Source organism: Melospiza melodia, chromosome Z, assembly GCF_035770615.1.
Source record: "Melospiza melodia melodia isolate bMelMel2 chromosome Z, bMelMel2.pri, whole genome shotgun sequence".
Classification (NCBI taxonomy): domain Eukaryota; kingdom Metazoa; phylum Chordata; class Aves; order Passeriformes; family Passerellidae; genus Melospiza; species Melospiza melodia.
In genome coordinates, this window is record NC_086226.1 from 68210091 (window position 1) to 68228359 (window position 18269).

The 18269-nt window shown below is 38.7% G+C and overlaps 1 protein-coding gene across 10 annotated transcripts in view; it reads left to right on the forward strand.

Moving 5' to 3' along the window:
* The window catches only part of ELAVL2 (ELAV like RNA binding protein 2), an 89361-nt gene that overhangs the window by 26067 nt on the left and 45025 nt on the right, over positions 1-18269 (forward strand). For 7 of the 10 annotated variants that reach the window (XM_063181445.1, XM_063181442.1, XM_063181444.1 and 4 more), the window contains exon 2: positions 16419-16509. The exons of 2 other annotated variants lie outside the window; for them this stretch is intronic. In XM_063181445.1, the coding sequence (XP_063037515.1) occupies positions 16438-16509 (72 nt within the window). In that variant the 5' untranslated portion in view covers positions 16419-16437. Of the gene's footprint in view, positions 1-10770; positions 16510-18269 lie in introns of those variants that run through there. One more of the 10 variants, XM_063181446.1, reaches the window with a different exon arrangement.

Sequence of the window (18269 nt, forward strand, 5' to 3'; positions counted from 1 at the left end):
AAGCTTTTGTTGATTTCTTCTTATTATTTGGGTTGTATTTATGTGCTTTAACATTTTATATCAATTTTTATTTGAGATATCCTCCTTTTCTGCTCCTTGATGCATCCATTTACAATGAAATGCTAAGCTGTTGAGGCTTCAGTTCCTTTATTTTTAAGGTTTCAGGAGCACCTGTGTTTTGCTAGAGAAACTTGACTCATATTCTTTCTGGTTTGTAGTCTTGTGCAGCATGAGTGTTTGGGAGACGCAGCTTCATGGGGTGAAGGAGTTTGTTTCATGGAGGTGGTAGTAAGAGTGTTTACCTCCCTAATGAACTCCCAAGAGCCCATGGTTACTGCTGTTCAATCATTGAATCACAAACACTTGGCTAAAAACCAGAAGGAACAAGCAGTCCCAGAAGCAGGTTGCTCCCTGAGGTGAACGAATCTGCTAGGTCAGTTTACACTGGCACAATTTATTCTGCATCAGGTAATCCAATTGTGATAGGCTTGCAAAACAATTGATGCCACTTTTCTCCACTTGCCTTTCAAGTGCACTCTCTCTGCCTGCTGAATTACCTCTACCACTCACTGCTTTCTTAGTTCTCTTGAAAAATTCCTGCTGCTTCTTTTCTGTGCCTTGTCTTAATAAATGCAGAAATTCACCTTAAGAGTTATGCCACTTCTTATTGCCTCAGAGAAGAGCCTTGCTAATAGTGTTGGTCTGTATAGCTGGATAATCCACTTACTGTAGTGGATTCTGTAGGGAAATATAACAATCTGTATTTTGCATAAGCAAAATAGAATGTAACAGGCTGGTGTGACACTTGGGAGACGGCGCACCACTTAATGTTTTTTAAAATACTGGGAATAAGAATTGTTTTTGTGGATTTTTTTTCCTCCTGCCATTTTAGATTAGTTTTTGAGTTACTATTTAGAGACTCTTTCTTACTTGATGCTTTTGTTGGTTTTGGGACCCTGTGGGAGTGGTAGGAGGAGAAATAGTTGGTACCTGTGTTGTAAATCAGCTGTGGGGAAAGACGTCACTAAGCATTTGTCTTTTCTGAAATTCTCTATGAATTAAGTGGTTTTGGTAGTGTGTGAAAAAATTAAAGGGGGAGAGAAATACAAGAGAAATTCTGGTGGAAACGTTCTTTCTAATTTTAGCCTGTAGTGCTTGGGCATACTGAGGTATTTCAAAAATCCCTATTAGTATTTCTTCCTCTGGAAGGCTGTTTAAAGGCAGTGCTGCTTTGTGTTAGAACTTGATATGTGGTTAATGTACCTCTTTTCCTTGAGGTTTACCCGCCTTCCTTCTGAAGGGTTTACTTAAGAATGTTGACTTAATTGTACATTTTCTTTGATAAACGAAGTAGAAAGCTCAACACTCTCTGTGCTGTTGCACAAACAAAAAAAAGTCATTAACTTCCTGGAACAAAATTATTTTTCTCTGTCATTGTTTCTCCTGTGTGCTTGGTAGTCTTTACATGTGTTCTACATACTTCTGAAATGAGAGTGTAGCTGTTGAGTAAATTGGTGAAGTTTCTTGTTTTCAGTGTGTCACTTTTCTCTTACCAGAATTGGAAGGGAGACCTTTAATCTTACTGATTTTTTTTTTTTCTTAGACAGTGCTTTTTGATGCACCTGGTATGAATCTTAGTCAAAGCTGAAAACATTGTGGCTTTTGAGGCTTCTGCACCACATCCCTCACTTCCCTCTCTCCTTTGACATAAGAGGAAGAACGTGAACCAAATGCATTTAACTTAATAGTTGATGCTTCAGTTTACTCATTATGCATTTTGATTTATTTATTTTGCATACTGTTCTTTTTGAGACTAGAAAACTTGCTCATGGAAAAGTACACATGAAATTTTGGAGAAGGATATGGATGAAGTTTCTCATGAAACCATGGCCTTAAAATATGAGCTTGAACATACTAGTATATCAAAGATCGCATTCCCTTTTAGAGAAGGGAATTTTAGAGAACTAAGCTTGAGTTTAGTAATGTCACTGAGACTTCCTGTGCACTGTACTCATTTGCTCATTTTAAATAAAACTTTGATAGAGTTCTTTGGGGGAATCCCTGAATTATTTTTGTGTGAGTATGTAGACATAATGCGTGGGTCTGTTTTTAACTGATATTTAGCCAAGTTGCATTAAGACCTGAGGTTTTTTGATCACCTGCAGTCACTAGTTGTAAAGATGAGATTGAAGGTCTTTCAGGCAGCTTAGGGTGTTCTCCTGTCTCCCATGTGGCAGATTGCATACTCCTATGTCAAAGTCTGTGTATGAGTTATCATTACAAGACCTCTATAACTCTTATTCGGTGTTTAAAGCAGGTGAGTACTTCAAGGATCAATGAATGCAGACATTCTCTGCCAGCAGCTGACTGTTTGAAAGGATCTGCTAGTATACCCTACCTGATACCCTCTTGATAAAGCATCCTGAAAATTACAAAGGCAGGGAGGTGTTATTGTCTGTTGGTTTTCTATGCTTAGCTGCACTTCACAGGTCATTCAGTAGCCAGTGCTGAGAACAGCCAACTGAAGGATGCTGGAAGCTTGGAGAGTGTTCAGCCACTGAGCTGTCACTTACTGCAGAAATAAGCTTTCCTTCGTGGTTCATTAGATGCAGCTGCAGTGAATTATAGCCAGGTTAAGTAAACTCAGCTGATCTGCTTTGAATGTTCTAGATATTTTTGTCAAAAGTTAAAGGCTTGCTTTCTTTTCAGGCCTTTACTGGAAAGAATAGGTAGTTATGGAAGCTAAACAAACTCAGGGGTCACAGTTTTCAAATTTTAACTATGTTAGTTCTAAAAATTGTCCCAAATTGCTTTTTCTTTATGTGAGAGATAAAAATCAGCTGAGGAACTGGTAGTTTGGAGACAACCATGTGATTTGTCTAACCTCTGATACTTAACAGTCTAAAAATAGTTGCCATATGGGATGTCTTTATTGTGAGGACAGCCTCTGCTAGTTGAGAACCTTTCTGTGTTTAAGCACTTTCTGTGCCTAAACATTTTTAGCTGTTATCTAAGTGAAGTTGTCATATGGCTTTAAATGAGAGCTGCTGTCATTGTCCAAAGATGTTGAAGAAAAGGGAGTTATTTTCTCTGAATTTAATAGAGATGGTTACAGCAGTATTCTGTGTTCTTCTCTCTATGGAGTGCATTTTCCATCTCTGTTAAAAACAAACTGAATAAATAAATTGATGTTACACCAGTGTAAAAAGCAGCAAATTAAGAGTAACACTTGGCTATATTTGTTTCAAGCCTTCCTGTTACAGCTATTTACCCTTCTAGCAACCTACTGAGGTTTTGTAGCCTTGGTGCAGGGTATTCGGAGACACGCGTGCCAAACCTTACTTCAGCAGTTCTTCCTTTTGTTCTGCAGGGAGTTTAGTCATAGCTGAGACAAATAAGAGAAATTGATATATTTGATAAGTGTTTATGTTGAGTCCATTTTTCAGTAAGCTGTTGTATACAAATAAAATAATTCTTACAGAGCAGTTTCATGTCCTTTCAAGATGTGTAGTAAAGGAAGCAAAGTCTAAACTCGCACACGCTTCTGTTGCAGAGGTTATAATAAGTATATTTAGTCTCTGGTTTTCTTCTTCTTTGAATTTGCAGTAAGTTTGGGAGATAATTTACCAATAGTCCATTTCTTGCAAGTGGGGAAGAATTACTATATTAAAAACCCTTTTCATAGTCGGGTCATTCTTGATGGCAGGTCCTCAGTGTCAGAATGCTTCTCTTTTTTACTTGTGTGGTATTCCAGTCTTAGCCTCCCTTTGCCCTTGACTCTTCCAGTGTCATAGATTTTAGATAAAGTGACATTAAAATCTGTGACTTTAACTTTTTCAGCCTTTCCGTGCTGAGTTCTAAGAAGTCTTTTCAACATCAGACTCCGCAGCTTTGGTATGGTTAAATGAACTTTGGCAGTCACAAGAACCAGTGTTCTTTAAATATTTCTTTTCTACAAATTCTTAGACTTGTTAAGGTTGGAAAAGGCCTCCAAGGTTATTGAGTGCAGCCTTTGACCGACATGATCGTGTCAGCTAAACTGTAGCACTGAGTGCCATAGTTGACCATGTCAACTAAACTGTAGCACTGAGTGCTATATCTAGTCATTTTTTGAGCTCTTGCAGCAATTGTGAACTCCACCACCTCCCAGAGCAACCTATTCCAATGGATAACAGTCCTTTCAGTGAAGCATTTCCTTCTGATGTCCAACCTGAACCTTCTTCTGGCCCAACTTAAGGCCATTTAATCTTGTCCTTATTCTGGTTGCGAGGAAGAGACTGACCCCCGCCTGGCTACAGTCACTTTACAGGTACTTACGGAGGGTGGTAAGGTCTCCCCTGAGCCTGCTTTTCTCCTGAATAAACCAGAACTCCTTCATCCGCCCCTCATAAAACGTACTCTCCTGACCCTGCACCAGCTCCTTTGCCCTCTCTGGGCCGGGCCATCCAGACAGTTCTTAACCCAGTGAAGCATGCACCTGTTCAAGTTATGGGCTGTGGCTTCTTCAGGAGAAATTGAAATAACTTACTGCTTAGGCATCTAGTCCTGATGTGCTCTGTCTTCATAGAGTAAAAGAGCTGTAATTCATCAAACCCTGGGCACTTGGACATCTTTTTTCTGAGAAATGGTTTTGCAGAACTCACTTGCAGGTTACATGTGACTGTGCATTTTGTACAGTATTTATGCAGTAAGGAGAGCTTAAATTCCTTTTTTCTTTATTGATGCTTTTAGGAACTTTTCTAGTATTTTACCAGAAATCAAAACAAAGAATAAACTTTTGAAGGCCAGAAGTTGAGCATTGACTGAAAGCTACATTTAATATAGAATAGTATAAAATGTCTGTAGAGGGAATTAAGTAGATAAAAACCCTCTTTGACTTGTTGGTTTAAAAATAGCCTACCAGTCATGTCTTCTCTAATATTGTATCTGTACAATGAAACACAATTTTGATCTTTGAGTCAGAGATATGTGAGTTGTTAATACCAGAGTTGCTGGCCTTAGAGGTGCTGGTCTTTGTTGAAGAAATTGGTGGAAAGCATTACTTGCAGTGTGAAGGAGAACTCCTGGCTTTATGGCTGTGAGACAATGTAGTACTTCAGATGAACTAACTCCTTTCAGATTTTGCTTATCCTGACTACAACTTCATTTCTAGAAGTGCGTGATTGTTATGCCTGTGGTTTTTTGTTCTTAGTTATGCTGTTCTTTTAAATACCTACACCTGAATTGTGGGCAGGGAAGCTTAAATTAAGTCTGTCCTACTGAATAGTGGGAATAAAATACTTTCTTCCTGATATGCATTGTTTTAGAGCTAGAATGTGCTGACATCCAATGGCACAGATTTCTTCAAACTCATCTGCTGCTTTTATAATGTGAAGAATCTGTTCCAGGGTAATCTGGATGGTGCTTCTTTTGACAGTGGCATCAAAGGGAGTTCAATTCCTAAAACCAAAACCAAACTATGTAAAATGTGTAACTTTTATATTTTTAACTTTTTTGGGCTCTTCTGTATATTTAATGGGAATGTGAGGTAGCACAGTGATTCCCCATGCCTGACAGCAACAAGGTTTTTAGTAGTGACTCTAGCACTTTGTTCAGATTCCTCCAAAGCGCTGATGCCTGTTTGGTTCTTGTCAGCATGTCATCAGGGCTTACTTTTGATGATTGTGGGTTTTTTCCCTGCTGTAGTAAAACACATTCTTGATTTTCCTGGTGAAGTATAGATGTAAGTAGGCTGTAGTTTGTGATGTTGTATAAACCACTGTTATTTTTTGCAAGATAAAGTGTGAGGAGGGAAGATGTGTACTGTTTCTGAAACAGTCTTCATTAACTTACTGATTCCTGTGCATAAGTTGTGCATAATGTTCAACCCATGGAAGTGAAACATCCCTGTTTTGGAAGTCAGTTTCATTATGAAACAAAGACTAAAATGTCCAAACTTGGGTTCTTCTCTCCATATTAGAACATATGTTGCAGTATAAAATACATCTAGTTTATTTTGGGATATTCCTCAAGACTTGAGAAGTCAGCCTTTGGGTGCCATGACAAATAATGTGATTTGACAACTTATAAAGGATGCTAGAGATAAACTAAGACTTAACTTTCTTATCTCAAACTTGTGTTCTGGGTGAAGGCAGAAGGCCTTCTGTAGTGCCTCAGATTTAGTGCTTTTCTGTAGTGAAATGATAGTAAAAATATGCAGGTTAGCCCATATAGAAAGCAAGCATATTCTAAGTCAGATGACATCAGTCTAATGTTTTTCAGCTGTTGATGTTCTCAAAGTAATTTTTTGGTTTACTGTTGTGTATGTGTCCCTTTCCAAGCTCTTTCTTTGTATTCCGGTGTGTACTACAGCGAGATTTTTGGGGCATAGGTGACTTTGTAGAACTTGATATACATTGATAGAGGGCAGAAAAGTTTAAGTTATTCAGAGCTGTGTGATGTTGGTTTGACTTCATTTATGCTGTCATGCTATCTTATAAGACTTCTTACCATTTCTTTAACAAACAATTCTCTTGATTTTCCTTTGATATTGAAACTTGAAGATGTACACAGGGGAATAAAAGAAATTGTCGAAGATGTGATTTCAAGTATTTGGGAGCTCTGTTATAGTGCATCCTTCTGTGGCTATGTTTCTCTTGCTATTGAATTAGTCATATAATTAGTTTTATGTTGAAGGGGAGTATTACCTCAGGCTTTTTTTAATGCAGTGATAAACATCTAAGTGAAATCATCTCTTTGAAACTAATTTGAAAGAAAATTGCCTAATGTAGATTTTGTTGTTAAAAAAATTAGATTCAGTAATAGGTATATATAATGTTAAGACACAAATGTTAGAAATGTCAACTATATAAATGCATCAAGTTGTAGTTTTAATAGGTTGGGGGTCTAAGACACAGCATAGAATAATATATGAAAGAATAAAGCATGAGAGTCAAAATATGTGTGTTAGCCCATGTAAGGAGAAAAGGTATATTAAGGCAATTTAGTGATACGTAGTTTAATGGTACTTGGACTACTGGAGAAAACTTGGAGTGGGAGACAAACTAGACACAACTAGCCATGACAAAAAGCTTGGAAGAACTAGAGCATGTGGAAGCCACGTGGTCCCAGAAACCCCATATTTATGGACAGAATAATAGGAAAATCTGATGACCAGTATTAATGATGATGTATTAAAATATTGACAGTTTTAGCAAGAGGTTCTAATATTTTGGCTTCTCTGTTCTTGAATTCATGTTTGTGCAAGAATTCCCATCCTCAGAGGTCAAAAACCTTAAGACCTGGGCACGGTTTCTGTGCTGACTGAAAGCAAGAGCAAGAGTATTTTAAACTAGCAAATCTTTTAAATATTCATTGCTCTGCATTTTTAGTTCGATTATAGAAATAAAGATTTTTGCACACAAGACAGCATAGCATGTGGGTCTGTCATGTTATATCTGTATTGCATTATTCATGGTATATCAGGATTAAGAAATAAAAGTTCTTAGATCTGGTATAGGAAGTCTTTGTACTACTTTCGTGGAACCTACTGTTCGTATGGCAGGATGGGACAAATCATAGCTCCAGTTACGCATGGTTTTGTGACTAAAATATGTGATTATTGACTTGAGACCACTAAAAACACTTCTTGGAGACTGAATAGTCAGTCTTTATCCATAGTAGATTTTGAGAGTAAACTGGCATTGGCCATGTGGTTTCATATTAGTTCACTATGGATTTTTAACAAGAATGGCTTGTTGATGTCTTTTGCTGATTTGTAATCTTTTTTTAAAGAAGTGATAAAATAGAAGCCTTGTTAACTGTAGGTTACAAAACTCATGGATGACAGGATTGAGTTTTTCAATAGTAAATTTGCAGATGACACCAAGCTGAGAGCATGTGTCAGTCTGTTGGAAGGTAGGAGGGCTCTGCAGGGACCTGGAATGGTTGGGTGGATGGGCAGAGTCTAACAAGATGAAGTTTCATAAGTCCAAGGGCCCAGTCCTGCATTTTGGCCACAATAACCCCCTGTAGCACTACAGACTGAGGACGGTGTGGCTGGACAGTGCCCAGGCAGAAAGGGACCTGGGGCTTCTGCTCGACAGCCGGCTGGACATGAGCCAGCAGTGTGCCCTGGGGGCCAAGAAGGCCAATGGCTCCTGGCCTGTGTCAGGAACAGTGTGGCCAGCAGGAGCAGGGAGGTCATCCTTCCCCTGCACTCAGCACTGCTGAGGGCACACCCTGAGTGCTGTGTCCAGGTCTGGGCCCTCAGTTTGGGAAGGACGTTGAGTCACTTGAGCGTGGCCAGAGGAGAGCAACAAGGCTGGTGAGGGGCTGGGAACACAAACCCTGTGAGGAATGGCTGAGGGAGCTGGGGTTGTTTAGCCTGGAGATAAGGAGACTCAGGGGTGACCTTATCACTCTCTACAACTTCTGAAAGGTGGCTGTAGCCAGGTGGGGGTCGGCCTCTTTCACCAGGCAGCGCTGACAGAACCAAAGGACACAGTCTCAAGCTGTGCCAAGGGAAATATAGGTTGGATATTAGGAAAAAGTTTTTCATGCAAAGGGTGATAAACTACTGGAATGGCGTGCCCAGGGAGGTGGTAGAGTCACCCTCCCTGGATGTGTTTTAAAAAAGACTGGATGTGGCACTCAGTGCCATGGTTTAGTTGAGGTGTTAGGGAGCAGGTTGGACTTGATGATATTGAAGGTCTCTTCCAACCCTGTGATTCTGTGATCTCTTCTTATATTGACTGAAGAGGGCAGAGTATGCTGATTGGAAGTGTTTCAGTTTGAACAGTGTTCCTTCTTTCCTTCTGTTTTTCCAACCCCTCAGGCCCAGCTGTGAAAGGAGGAAAAAAAAATAAAAGTTGCAGGTCAAGTCAGTTGCTGTCACAAGTTCCTGTTCTTTGCCTTCCGTGCTACTTTGAGGCCCTTCACCAAGGAATGAAAGAAAGTATTAATTATTTGAATAATACTTAACCTCTAAGATTTGATCCTAGGCCCTTTAAGCAATTTTGGGCATCATGTCCACGGCTGTTCAGGTGGCTTGTTTGCTGTCTTGTCTCCTGGAAGGCAGATACTGGTAAATCCCAGTACATCTTACCCTGTGTTGCTAGTTGAGCTGTTGTCCTTATGAAGATCTCTTCCCCCGAAGGTTTCCTCAATGGAAGAATTAATAAATATTTCCTGTTTAAAAATGACTTGATTCAATGTGTACATAATGGTGCATGTTTCAGTTTGGTTTGCATACTTTAGCACGTAAGCTTTGCTTGTCATGACTTTTGGAGCTGAAAGAGGGATGCTGTGACATGTCAGTCTGTCAGACCACTGATGATCTGGGCTTACGGAGACGTTGGAGGATGTAGGCATTGTGTTGTTGTCCAGCCTGATACCACTTTGATAGTACTTGTAAACATGGGTATAGGGGAAGGGAGGGACATGGCAATTACTGGTTTCTGACTTTGAGCTGCTTGCATTTTCCCCTTCTTTGTATGGTGTTGAGGATGTCATTTATTGAGCTAACTAGCAGTATACATGAGGGTTTAAGGGGTAGGGATATTTAGTCATGCAACTTTTCTCTTGTCTAAATCTGCATTTGGACTAAAAGTTCCCTGTGAGAGAGCAAAAGGTCTGCTGAAGGAAGATCCTGCAGTTTGAAGGGTAGGGCTGTGATGGAGATAACAGGTTCATGCCCTGTGGATCTCCTGGGGTATAGCCTCTGATGGCATGTCTGTGATGGGAGTGCATTTTGGCCGTAACCATCTCTCCAGTTTACCACTGAGCTTTGAGCAAGCCGTACTGCCGTGAAAAGCCAGCACAAAATAACTTTCTCTAACCTTGTTACCCTTATCCTGGAAGATGAATCCTGTCATCCATCCTTGGGCTCTCTGCTGCGGTGAAGAAAGCTTGAGTGCATGAGGGAGAAAACAATGTTGTCCTTCAGGAAGATGCACCAAAGAGTAAATGGCGGAGGGTGTGGCCTTGAAGGTGACTCATGCTTTCTTGATTAGAAAAGCATCTTTTTCTTACTTGTATTTTTTTGATTTGTTTACCTCTTCAGTGAGACTAACTTGACCTGCTTCCTGTTCCTCTCTGTTGGCAAACATCAGCTTCTGAAATTCACAGTGGGGAAGAAGGATATAACTGCAGTATGAAAGGGGGGAAAGTTTTACACAGCCCAGCTGGAATACTGAGGTGAATGCTGAAAAATTGAAGTAGGCATCCTAGCCAGTTCAAGTGGATGTTGACTTTGAAACCCGTCAACCTATCAAGTTACTATATTTGAAGAGTCATCAAGTTGTCTCCTTTCACCCCACTGAATCTTCTGTTTTCTTGTGTTAGTAGTCTTGAAAGGACTGCATATGTCTAAGGCTGAAGGGAAATGTCTACAATAAGACGCAGTTACCTCTTGAAGAATACATATGTGTTTTGACAGAGCCGTATTGCCTTGGAGAGCATTTTGCTAGAATGGGAAAGCTAACACAGAAGACTGGGACAGCAAATAACAGAAATAAACATAGTTGGCAAGATTTTGTGGCTGGTAGAGTGCAGTTGAAAAAACATTCCTGTTAAAAGTCAGTCTTATTTAAAGTATTTTTTAAGTATTGGAATTGTTTACAGCTTATTTGTTTGAAATCTGAATAGCTGTTTGTGATTTTGTGTTCATCATTTGCATTCAATGTTTTGGTGAAACTATTTCTGAACATCAATATTGGCTGTGTTCAAACAGTCCCAACTTGATATTTAGTTAAAATTTCAAATATAACCAAAGTAATAATTTTCCCTTAGCTGGCTTTGAACGTTTTTTATATGAAAGAGGGCAATACAAGGAAAAAGTAAAATTTTGTGCTAAGTTTTGGGGGTTTTTCCTTGTATATGAGCTAATTAGTTGTGCATGTTGATGCTGTCTTGCTCGGGGAATTAGTTACGGTGGTAGAAGTGGTTGTGTGTCTAAATTGACACAATAACTAGGAACGTAAAAATGGTTATAGTTTATAGGGGTCTCACTTGAACTGATTCCTTAATGGAATAGAGATGCTTGTTTTCTTTACAGAAGACTGTTAGAGTTGATCTTTCTAAATGTGTTCTAGGATAACTTAAGTTACCCTGCATGTTTCCCTCCCTTTACCCCAGCTGATAGGATAATCTGTAGTTTCAGTCAGAAGAGATCGTTTTTTTTCCTGTAGATTGCCTTGTTGTACATACTTTTTTTTTTCAGAACCCCCTGCAAGTGTTTGGCTTAATTCCTAATGCATAGTAACTTTAGTAGGGGATTGTTTAGAGTATCCTAATACTCATTAAGTATTTTGCAGAAATGTTAAGAGTTTCCAAAAGCATTTCCTACTGAGTGAAGATGTTTTCTTTTAATCGGTGTATACATTTTTAGTGTTCCTACGAATATTTGCATTCCATAGATAATTTGCACTGTCTTGCATCTGTCCTTTTTAGTGGTCACCAACACTGTTAAGCTCTTTCATGCTTCTACAAATAGCTGTTTCTTGTTCAACTGTCTGCAGGTTTTCAGTGTCTTCTCACTGCTTCCTTGGAATAGGCAAGTTGGCTTCAGGTGCCTCTTCTTTCCTGCTGAAAGAAGGGTTAATCTGCTGCAAACTTCTGCAGATCACCTTCTGCAGCAGCAATCACAGGGATGAATTACAATCCTTTTCCCTAAAATTCAAATGAATTTTTTTATAACTATCCTAATTTTCTTCACTTATTTCAACTCATCATGACACTGAGGCCAAGATGTAGAAATGTTAAGTGGTGTTTTTGTGATTCATTGAAGAGACTGTGGAAAGGTTCCCCTTCTAAACTGCCGCTTTTGAGAGGCTAGTAATTGCTTTTTATTGTTGCAAAGGGCTCATGCTTTCTTGTCTTAATTGCCTGTGTTTACATTAGTAACTTTTAAAGTTACTTGTAGATTTGAGACCACCTCATTATCAGAAAAATTCTAAGTTTGCTGTGAAAATTTCTGTCTCTGTTTTATCAAAGTCCTTCCATATAACTTAGCATAAATCAAGAGGTGCTCTTCTGGTTTCTTCTCCTTCTGCTCTTCTCCTGCATTCTCATCAAGCAGCAGCCTGATCTAGTTTGTGCTGCAGATTCTTAAATAGTGTAATGGAGGGAACAGCAAATGAATGTACGTGCGGGTGGGGAGGGCTGCTAATGGACAAGAGGTAGTTTATACTCTTAAACGAAAAGTGAAAACAGAGACAAAGAAATAAGAGTTGTTTAGCCTGTTTATGCAGACTCACCAAGCACAAGATGTCCTGTTAATATGTGGATCTCAGAGCAGTCATTAAGCTCTCCTTGACAGCTATCCTTCTTCTAGGGAAACTAAGAGTGAGTAGTGTTTTGTTCTGACAGGCAAGGTTCTTAACTAAAGACATGCCTCTGGCCTTTGTGTGCATTTACCCATAAAGGACTTTGGGACGTTCAGGCAGGCTATGTAATAGTTTTTGCATATGCTAAATTGAACAGTCTCTGTTATCTCTTATTTACAGATGTTTTGAGTGTACAGAAATTAGCACTGTGCTTTTGTATATGCTTCTAAGGTACTTGACCATTTGAAAAAAAAGTGTCCTTCAAATTAACACTCCAATAAAGATAAAAATCACAAAAGAAGAAGCATAAAGAATTGCATCTATTCCAATTATCAGTAACTCTGCACTTAAATTTTCTTTAGACATTAAAATTTTGTTTTGCTGAGTTGTGCTTTTTAAAGCAAAATTCAGCATCTGTGTTGTGCCAGGTCTTACCTTTCAGTGAGTGCTCAAATATTTTTTTTTTTTTTTAATTTAACTTGTTTGGCAACAGTCCCCACAGACAAGAAACAGCTTACCCTTGTTAAAATGCATTAATTACTGTTGTGAGTCAAAGTGGATTGAATAAATCCTCCGGAAAGAGAACAGCTTTGTTACAAGCAGAGAACAAAGTTCTGGTTTAGACCTTTGTGTCTGGAAGAGATAAAGAACGATGTATGCAGCCAGAGGTGGTTCTTGTTCTGCAATTTGATGTTAGGAAAACAAAATTTCTAGCATTTGCTTATCCAAATGGTGATGTATTGTATTTATTGCATTGTATTTATTGCTTTCCTTGCACTGGAAAACAGGGTAGAAGGGCAAACACAAAATAAATACTAAGGCATGCTGTGCAGGTTTTGTGGTATGTAAGCCTCTAGGAGAATCTTCAGGAGCACGTTTACATCTCTTAGGACTTTACCAAGGGCATTGTGTCACCTGTGACCTTTGAGGCTGGAGACATCTCATGGTCCAGTTTAGGTTGCCTCTGAACAGTGATAACAGTTGAAGTAACCAGATGTGTTTAGTTTCTCCTGTCTTAAATTCAGATGTAATCACCTTTATATGATAATACTGTTTAGAAGTACATAATGTAATTGCAGCAGGCATCTGTGCAGTGATTTTTTAAATGCAGTGTCTATAAATATAATTAAATTATGTATATAAAACCTATATTAAATGATTTCCCACCCAGCAGTGACCAGGATGTGTAAGTATGAATTGAAACAGGTGATAGAAGGACTTTAGTCAGGAGTCTAATGCACTAAACATTTCTCCCTAGCATCTGTACGATGCTTGTGAGGTGGTAATAATGGTTGAAAGCTTACCTGTTGTGTCACCTGCTTGGTTCTGTCACAGCACTGCCAGGATCCAGACTCAGCCTGCATTTTCAGCTGAGCATGAGTAGTTGAGTATATTGCACACCAAAATACCTGCGTTGAAAGGAAAGTTAGTAGGCCACTGTGGCTATTGCTTAGCAAGTCTTCATCTTGCTAGTACCACTATATTTTCTAAAGCTCTCATATAAAAATCCGCTGTTATAATTGGAACTGTTCTATGGCAACCAGAACTAATTGCATAAACCATATGGCTTTTGAACTTGTGATGTCTTTTCTCTTGAAAACAAAAAAAGCCTACTTGCCTCTCTCTGCTAGGCAAACTTTACTCATGACTTGCTTGAACTGCAGCTAATTAGAAACTGGCATTCAGTTAATGCAATAAACAGTGTTTAAGAGTGTTTGGGTTTAAAATCTTATCTGTGCTTGATGAGGAAAAAGTAAGTTTATAGAAAGATAGATGGCTGCCATGCACTGCATGTGAGAGAGAACCACTCAGTTTGTTGAACTGAACAACTGTGTCTTTAGTTCTGCTTCCTTTCAACATTATAAAGAGAGCAGATTTACTCAGTCAAAGGTTTACTGTTATTGTTCTCCTCTTAATATGAATGTATTGTAAGACAAACTTTTCCATAGTAGGTATAGAACCCTGTTTCCTGAACAAAATGGTTTTATTGGTTTTGAATGCAGTAACTTTAAGCTGTTTTAATAACCTGAAGTGTAATACTGTCTCTGAGGCTAATAGTCAAAACCTGAATTAGCTTTTGGGGATTCTTTAGTAGTTCAATATTTTAAAAATTTTTGGGGGGAGGGTGGAAGAAAGCTCACAGCTCAAATTCTGTGTTTAGCTGCTGTTTTAGTATGGTGTTACAGCTGAAAACGCGTTTTGGAAAGTCTCTCTTTTTTTTCTAGAATGTAATTAGTCATATTTAATACTACTTTTAGGTCAGATAGAAGTGTAAATACAATGGTAAAAATGCCAGTTTTCCAAACTAGGTGTAAGAGAGCAGTCTCTGCAGCCTTGGAAGCAATAAAATGGTAGAACTGGTAGAGCAAAAACATTTTTGAGACATAATGGTTTTTTTAGTCAAAGAACTGACTTGCACACTGATTGCAAGTACTGTATAGAATGCTTCAATTAGGATAAATGTGTTATGCAAGCTGGAAGTACTTCAGCTGACAGGTGCTCTTGGCTTCTTTTTGAGAAATGCTGCAGTCTTTAAGAGGACAGTTAAGTATCCAGTTAGCGCACTGAAGTCCTTACAAGAAAGTAAGCTGTTCTATTGAAGTTTTCTAACCATAGGCTGTAGCCTGTGGTTCACAGGAAACAATCTGTGGGGTCACACCGCTTTGCTGAGAGCCATAGAGATCCAAATGCATCATCTTGTGCACCTCACTATAGTCTCTGTAGGACAAGAATGTTGGAGACTGCTATTTTAAAGCAGTCTTCTTAATAAGGCTTCTCTGGACTTAAAAGAAGTCAGTTGAGACCTCCAGATTTTATTAATGTAGAAAGCAGTTCGTCAAACATATTTGCGTATGAACAGTTGAGAGCTTCAGAAGTTGTTAGTGTTAGTTTTGGGTTCAGACCACAAAGAATGGCGTGCATACTTACACTTGGTATCAAAGCCTCAGTGTTTTGCATAAAGAGGTGATTGAAGGTCATAATTAACCTAAGTTAGAAATAAAGACCAGACATGAAGTCAGCTAAGCATAAGGATTTTGGTAGCAAACTGTCTTGAAGAGTGACTTGCACCATTTTAAAACGGGAGAAGTTTTCTCGCCTCATTTGTCGGCAGCTCAAGCAAGCGGCTCCGGGCTCTGGGAGTGCAGGTTGCTCCCAGAGGCTGGTTGTGGACACCACAACACCTTCTGGAACCTAAGCCTTTCTTTTTATCAAGTTTAGACTTAGCTCATCTGTCTGTGGGTAGGATCTCTTTACTAACAGCAGTCTCAAGCTCTGGCAGTGGTCAGGAGCCTTTCTCTTTGTTCTGTTGTGGTTGCATTTCACATCTGGACTACCTGTAATCTGCAAATGGCCTATTAGCTTTTGTGGTATCCTTCTAGCATTGTTCAGTGTAATTCTAACTGGATTTTCAGTGATATTTTAGTTAAAACAAAGAACGATATTCTTGGTTACAAAATACTCTCATGAAAAACACTTGCATGTTTTTTCCAGTTATTGCACTTGATAAATCCTTGACTCTACTGCCAATTGTATGTGCAGTGGTACTTTTAAACAGCTGTTGCAAGGAAGCTTAGTGAATACCATCTGCACAAGATTTTCATTTACCTAATTTTTAAAACCCAGGATTTTGAGAATGGAATTAATTCTGACATAGTACTTTGTCATCTTTGTGTATTTTTTTTTTTTCCTGTGGACTGGGAAAGATGTGTAAAGGGAGCTGTAGTGCATGATCATCTTATGTGCTGATGGAAAATAAACTCACTGTATTTCTTTACTTTCCTCCTCAGTCTTGAAGATTTAAAAAATTGTTTTGTGATATAGTTTCTTTTAGGCATGGTGCGGTACAGAAGGAAGTTGCCATGGTAGATGCAGGGGTTACTAGACTGCATTATCTTTTAAGTCTTCTTAAAAATAAGCATCTTATTTCATGTAAGAAAAATAATTTTACAACTGAATTTGTTAAGATTAGATTGGAATTGCCTCAAATCCAATTAAGCCACACTGCATGGACGTGCTGGGAATATAAATGCAAATACTGTAAATTTGTACAAACTGATTTGTTGCATTATCTTGCTAATCTAACATACAGTACTTTTTGTGTCCATATTGCAGACGGCAACTCCAAACTAACATGGCAGTCAGACTGTGTGATGTGGCTTCTCTGCTTAGAAGTGGTTCGTGGGCAGCAGAGCCTTGGACTGGGGTCTGTGGGACTTTTCTTAAATTCTGTAGGCTACTTTTTTACATGTTAATAGTGCTGAGGCCATACCAAAGTCTTTTAACCTTCCATTTGGAATGCTAACTCACATATATGTTTCATTATAGGCTGTAGGGTGTGTTCCTCTTCTATGGGAGCCTAGAGCACATTGGCGTAACAAGACAACTTTTACTGTAAAACGCTGATCTCCTGTAGAAATTTCACTGCAGTGGCTTGCCTTTCTTCTGTTGTCAATTAGATTTTAGTACTAATTGAAAATACACGGTGGATAATTGAAGAGGAGTATTGTACTAAAATGGTTTTGGTATGGTCTGACTACTAATTTGCAGTAACTTTGAAAAACTGTATAGTTGTCTTTTTATGATTACTATTTTAAAATTATATTTGCCAGTCTATTCTAAGATTCTTTTAAACTGTACATTTATCTCAAACTATTTTTCTGAGTGAAAAATATTTAGTGTTTTATCTTTTATGAACAGTTCTCTGTAGCCTATTAGTGGGGTATGCATTATTTGTAAAAAATACTAGTATCACTTCATTCAGAGCAGATGGTTCTATAGCTGAGAGATGCTGTAATTTTCAGCACACACAGGCTACTGCAGCTGTTCACTTGAATGTTGGCTTAGGAACCCATACTTGGCCACCTGAACGTGAAAATAAATGTGCAATTAAGAGAGAATTGTTTGTTGTCCTTGCTAAATCCTGCTAATTTTGATCAGTGAACACTTCAAATTTGAGAATAAAACACCAAAAAAGGAAAAAGGCAATCCTGCAGAGCCTCAAAGCGCAGCATTTGTGACTACTACCTTTAACAGGTATGCTAGTGTTTTGAAAAGTAATTTATCCTGATTGGGATAATCTACTTTATCATCTTTTCAGTGGACTTGTCTCATCAGTAGCAGAAGCAGGTTACTTCTTCGAGTTTGTCTCAAGGGAAGAAAATGTTGTTTAGTTGTAGCTCTTCAGGAAAACAAGATCATGCTTTTCTAATGAGTGTTCTTAATAGATGTATACCTTTTTTTGCGTTGTGCTGAGGTAACCTCTTGGAAAATGCTTCTGTATGTAAAGCACAGAACATAGAAGTATGTTCCCAGGAATGTCAAAGTTGGACTTCTAGTAAGAAATGCAACTTATCCTCTCTCGTATTGTTAGGAAATTTAGTTATTCAGCAGTCCCTGAACTCAGCTGACCTTATCAGCTGTTTGGATATGCACTGATTGCCTGTGGTGCTTTAAAACAGGACTGTTAGGACAGACCCATCAGAGCTCCTGATGCTGTTCTGTGATTTTACAAGAGGCTTTTTTGTGAGAGCTCCTCTTAGCAGTTTAATTATGAGGCTAAATTTCAGTGATGGATGGATTTCTTTAGTGAACTTCTTGTGTTGAAATACGTATTACTGGAGAATTCACGTACATAATTTTCTCTTGCATGTGGTCCTAAACTGTTTGTCTCAAAGAGGGTAGGCTGCCCAAATCTTAGATATTAAGATGCTATTAAAAATCCATTGTATTTACCAGCTGTTGCCATTCAGTCACTGACTGAGGGGGCAGAGTGCCTTTTGTAGATGTGGCAGCTTGTGGACAAGTGCTTGTGTACAGGCAGACTCCTCCTAATTACGTCTGTTGTATACAGTCAGTGACTTTGGGTTGAGACACAGTAGAATCAGACTGGTTTGAGTTGAAAGTACCTTGGAGTTTGTCTGTTCCTAATACAATTGCCATGAACAGGGACATCTTCGACCCAAT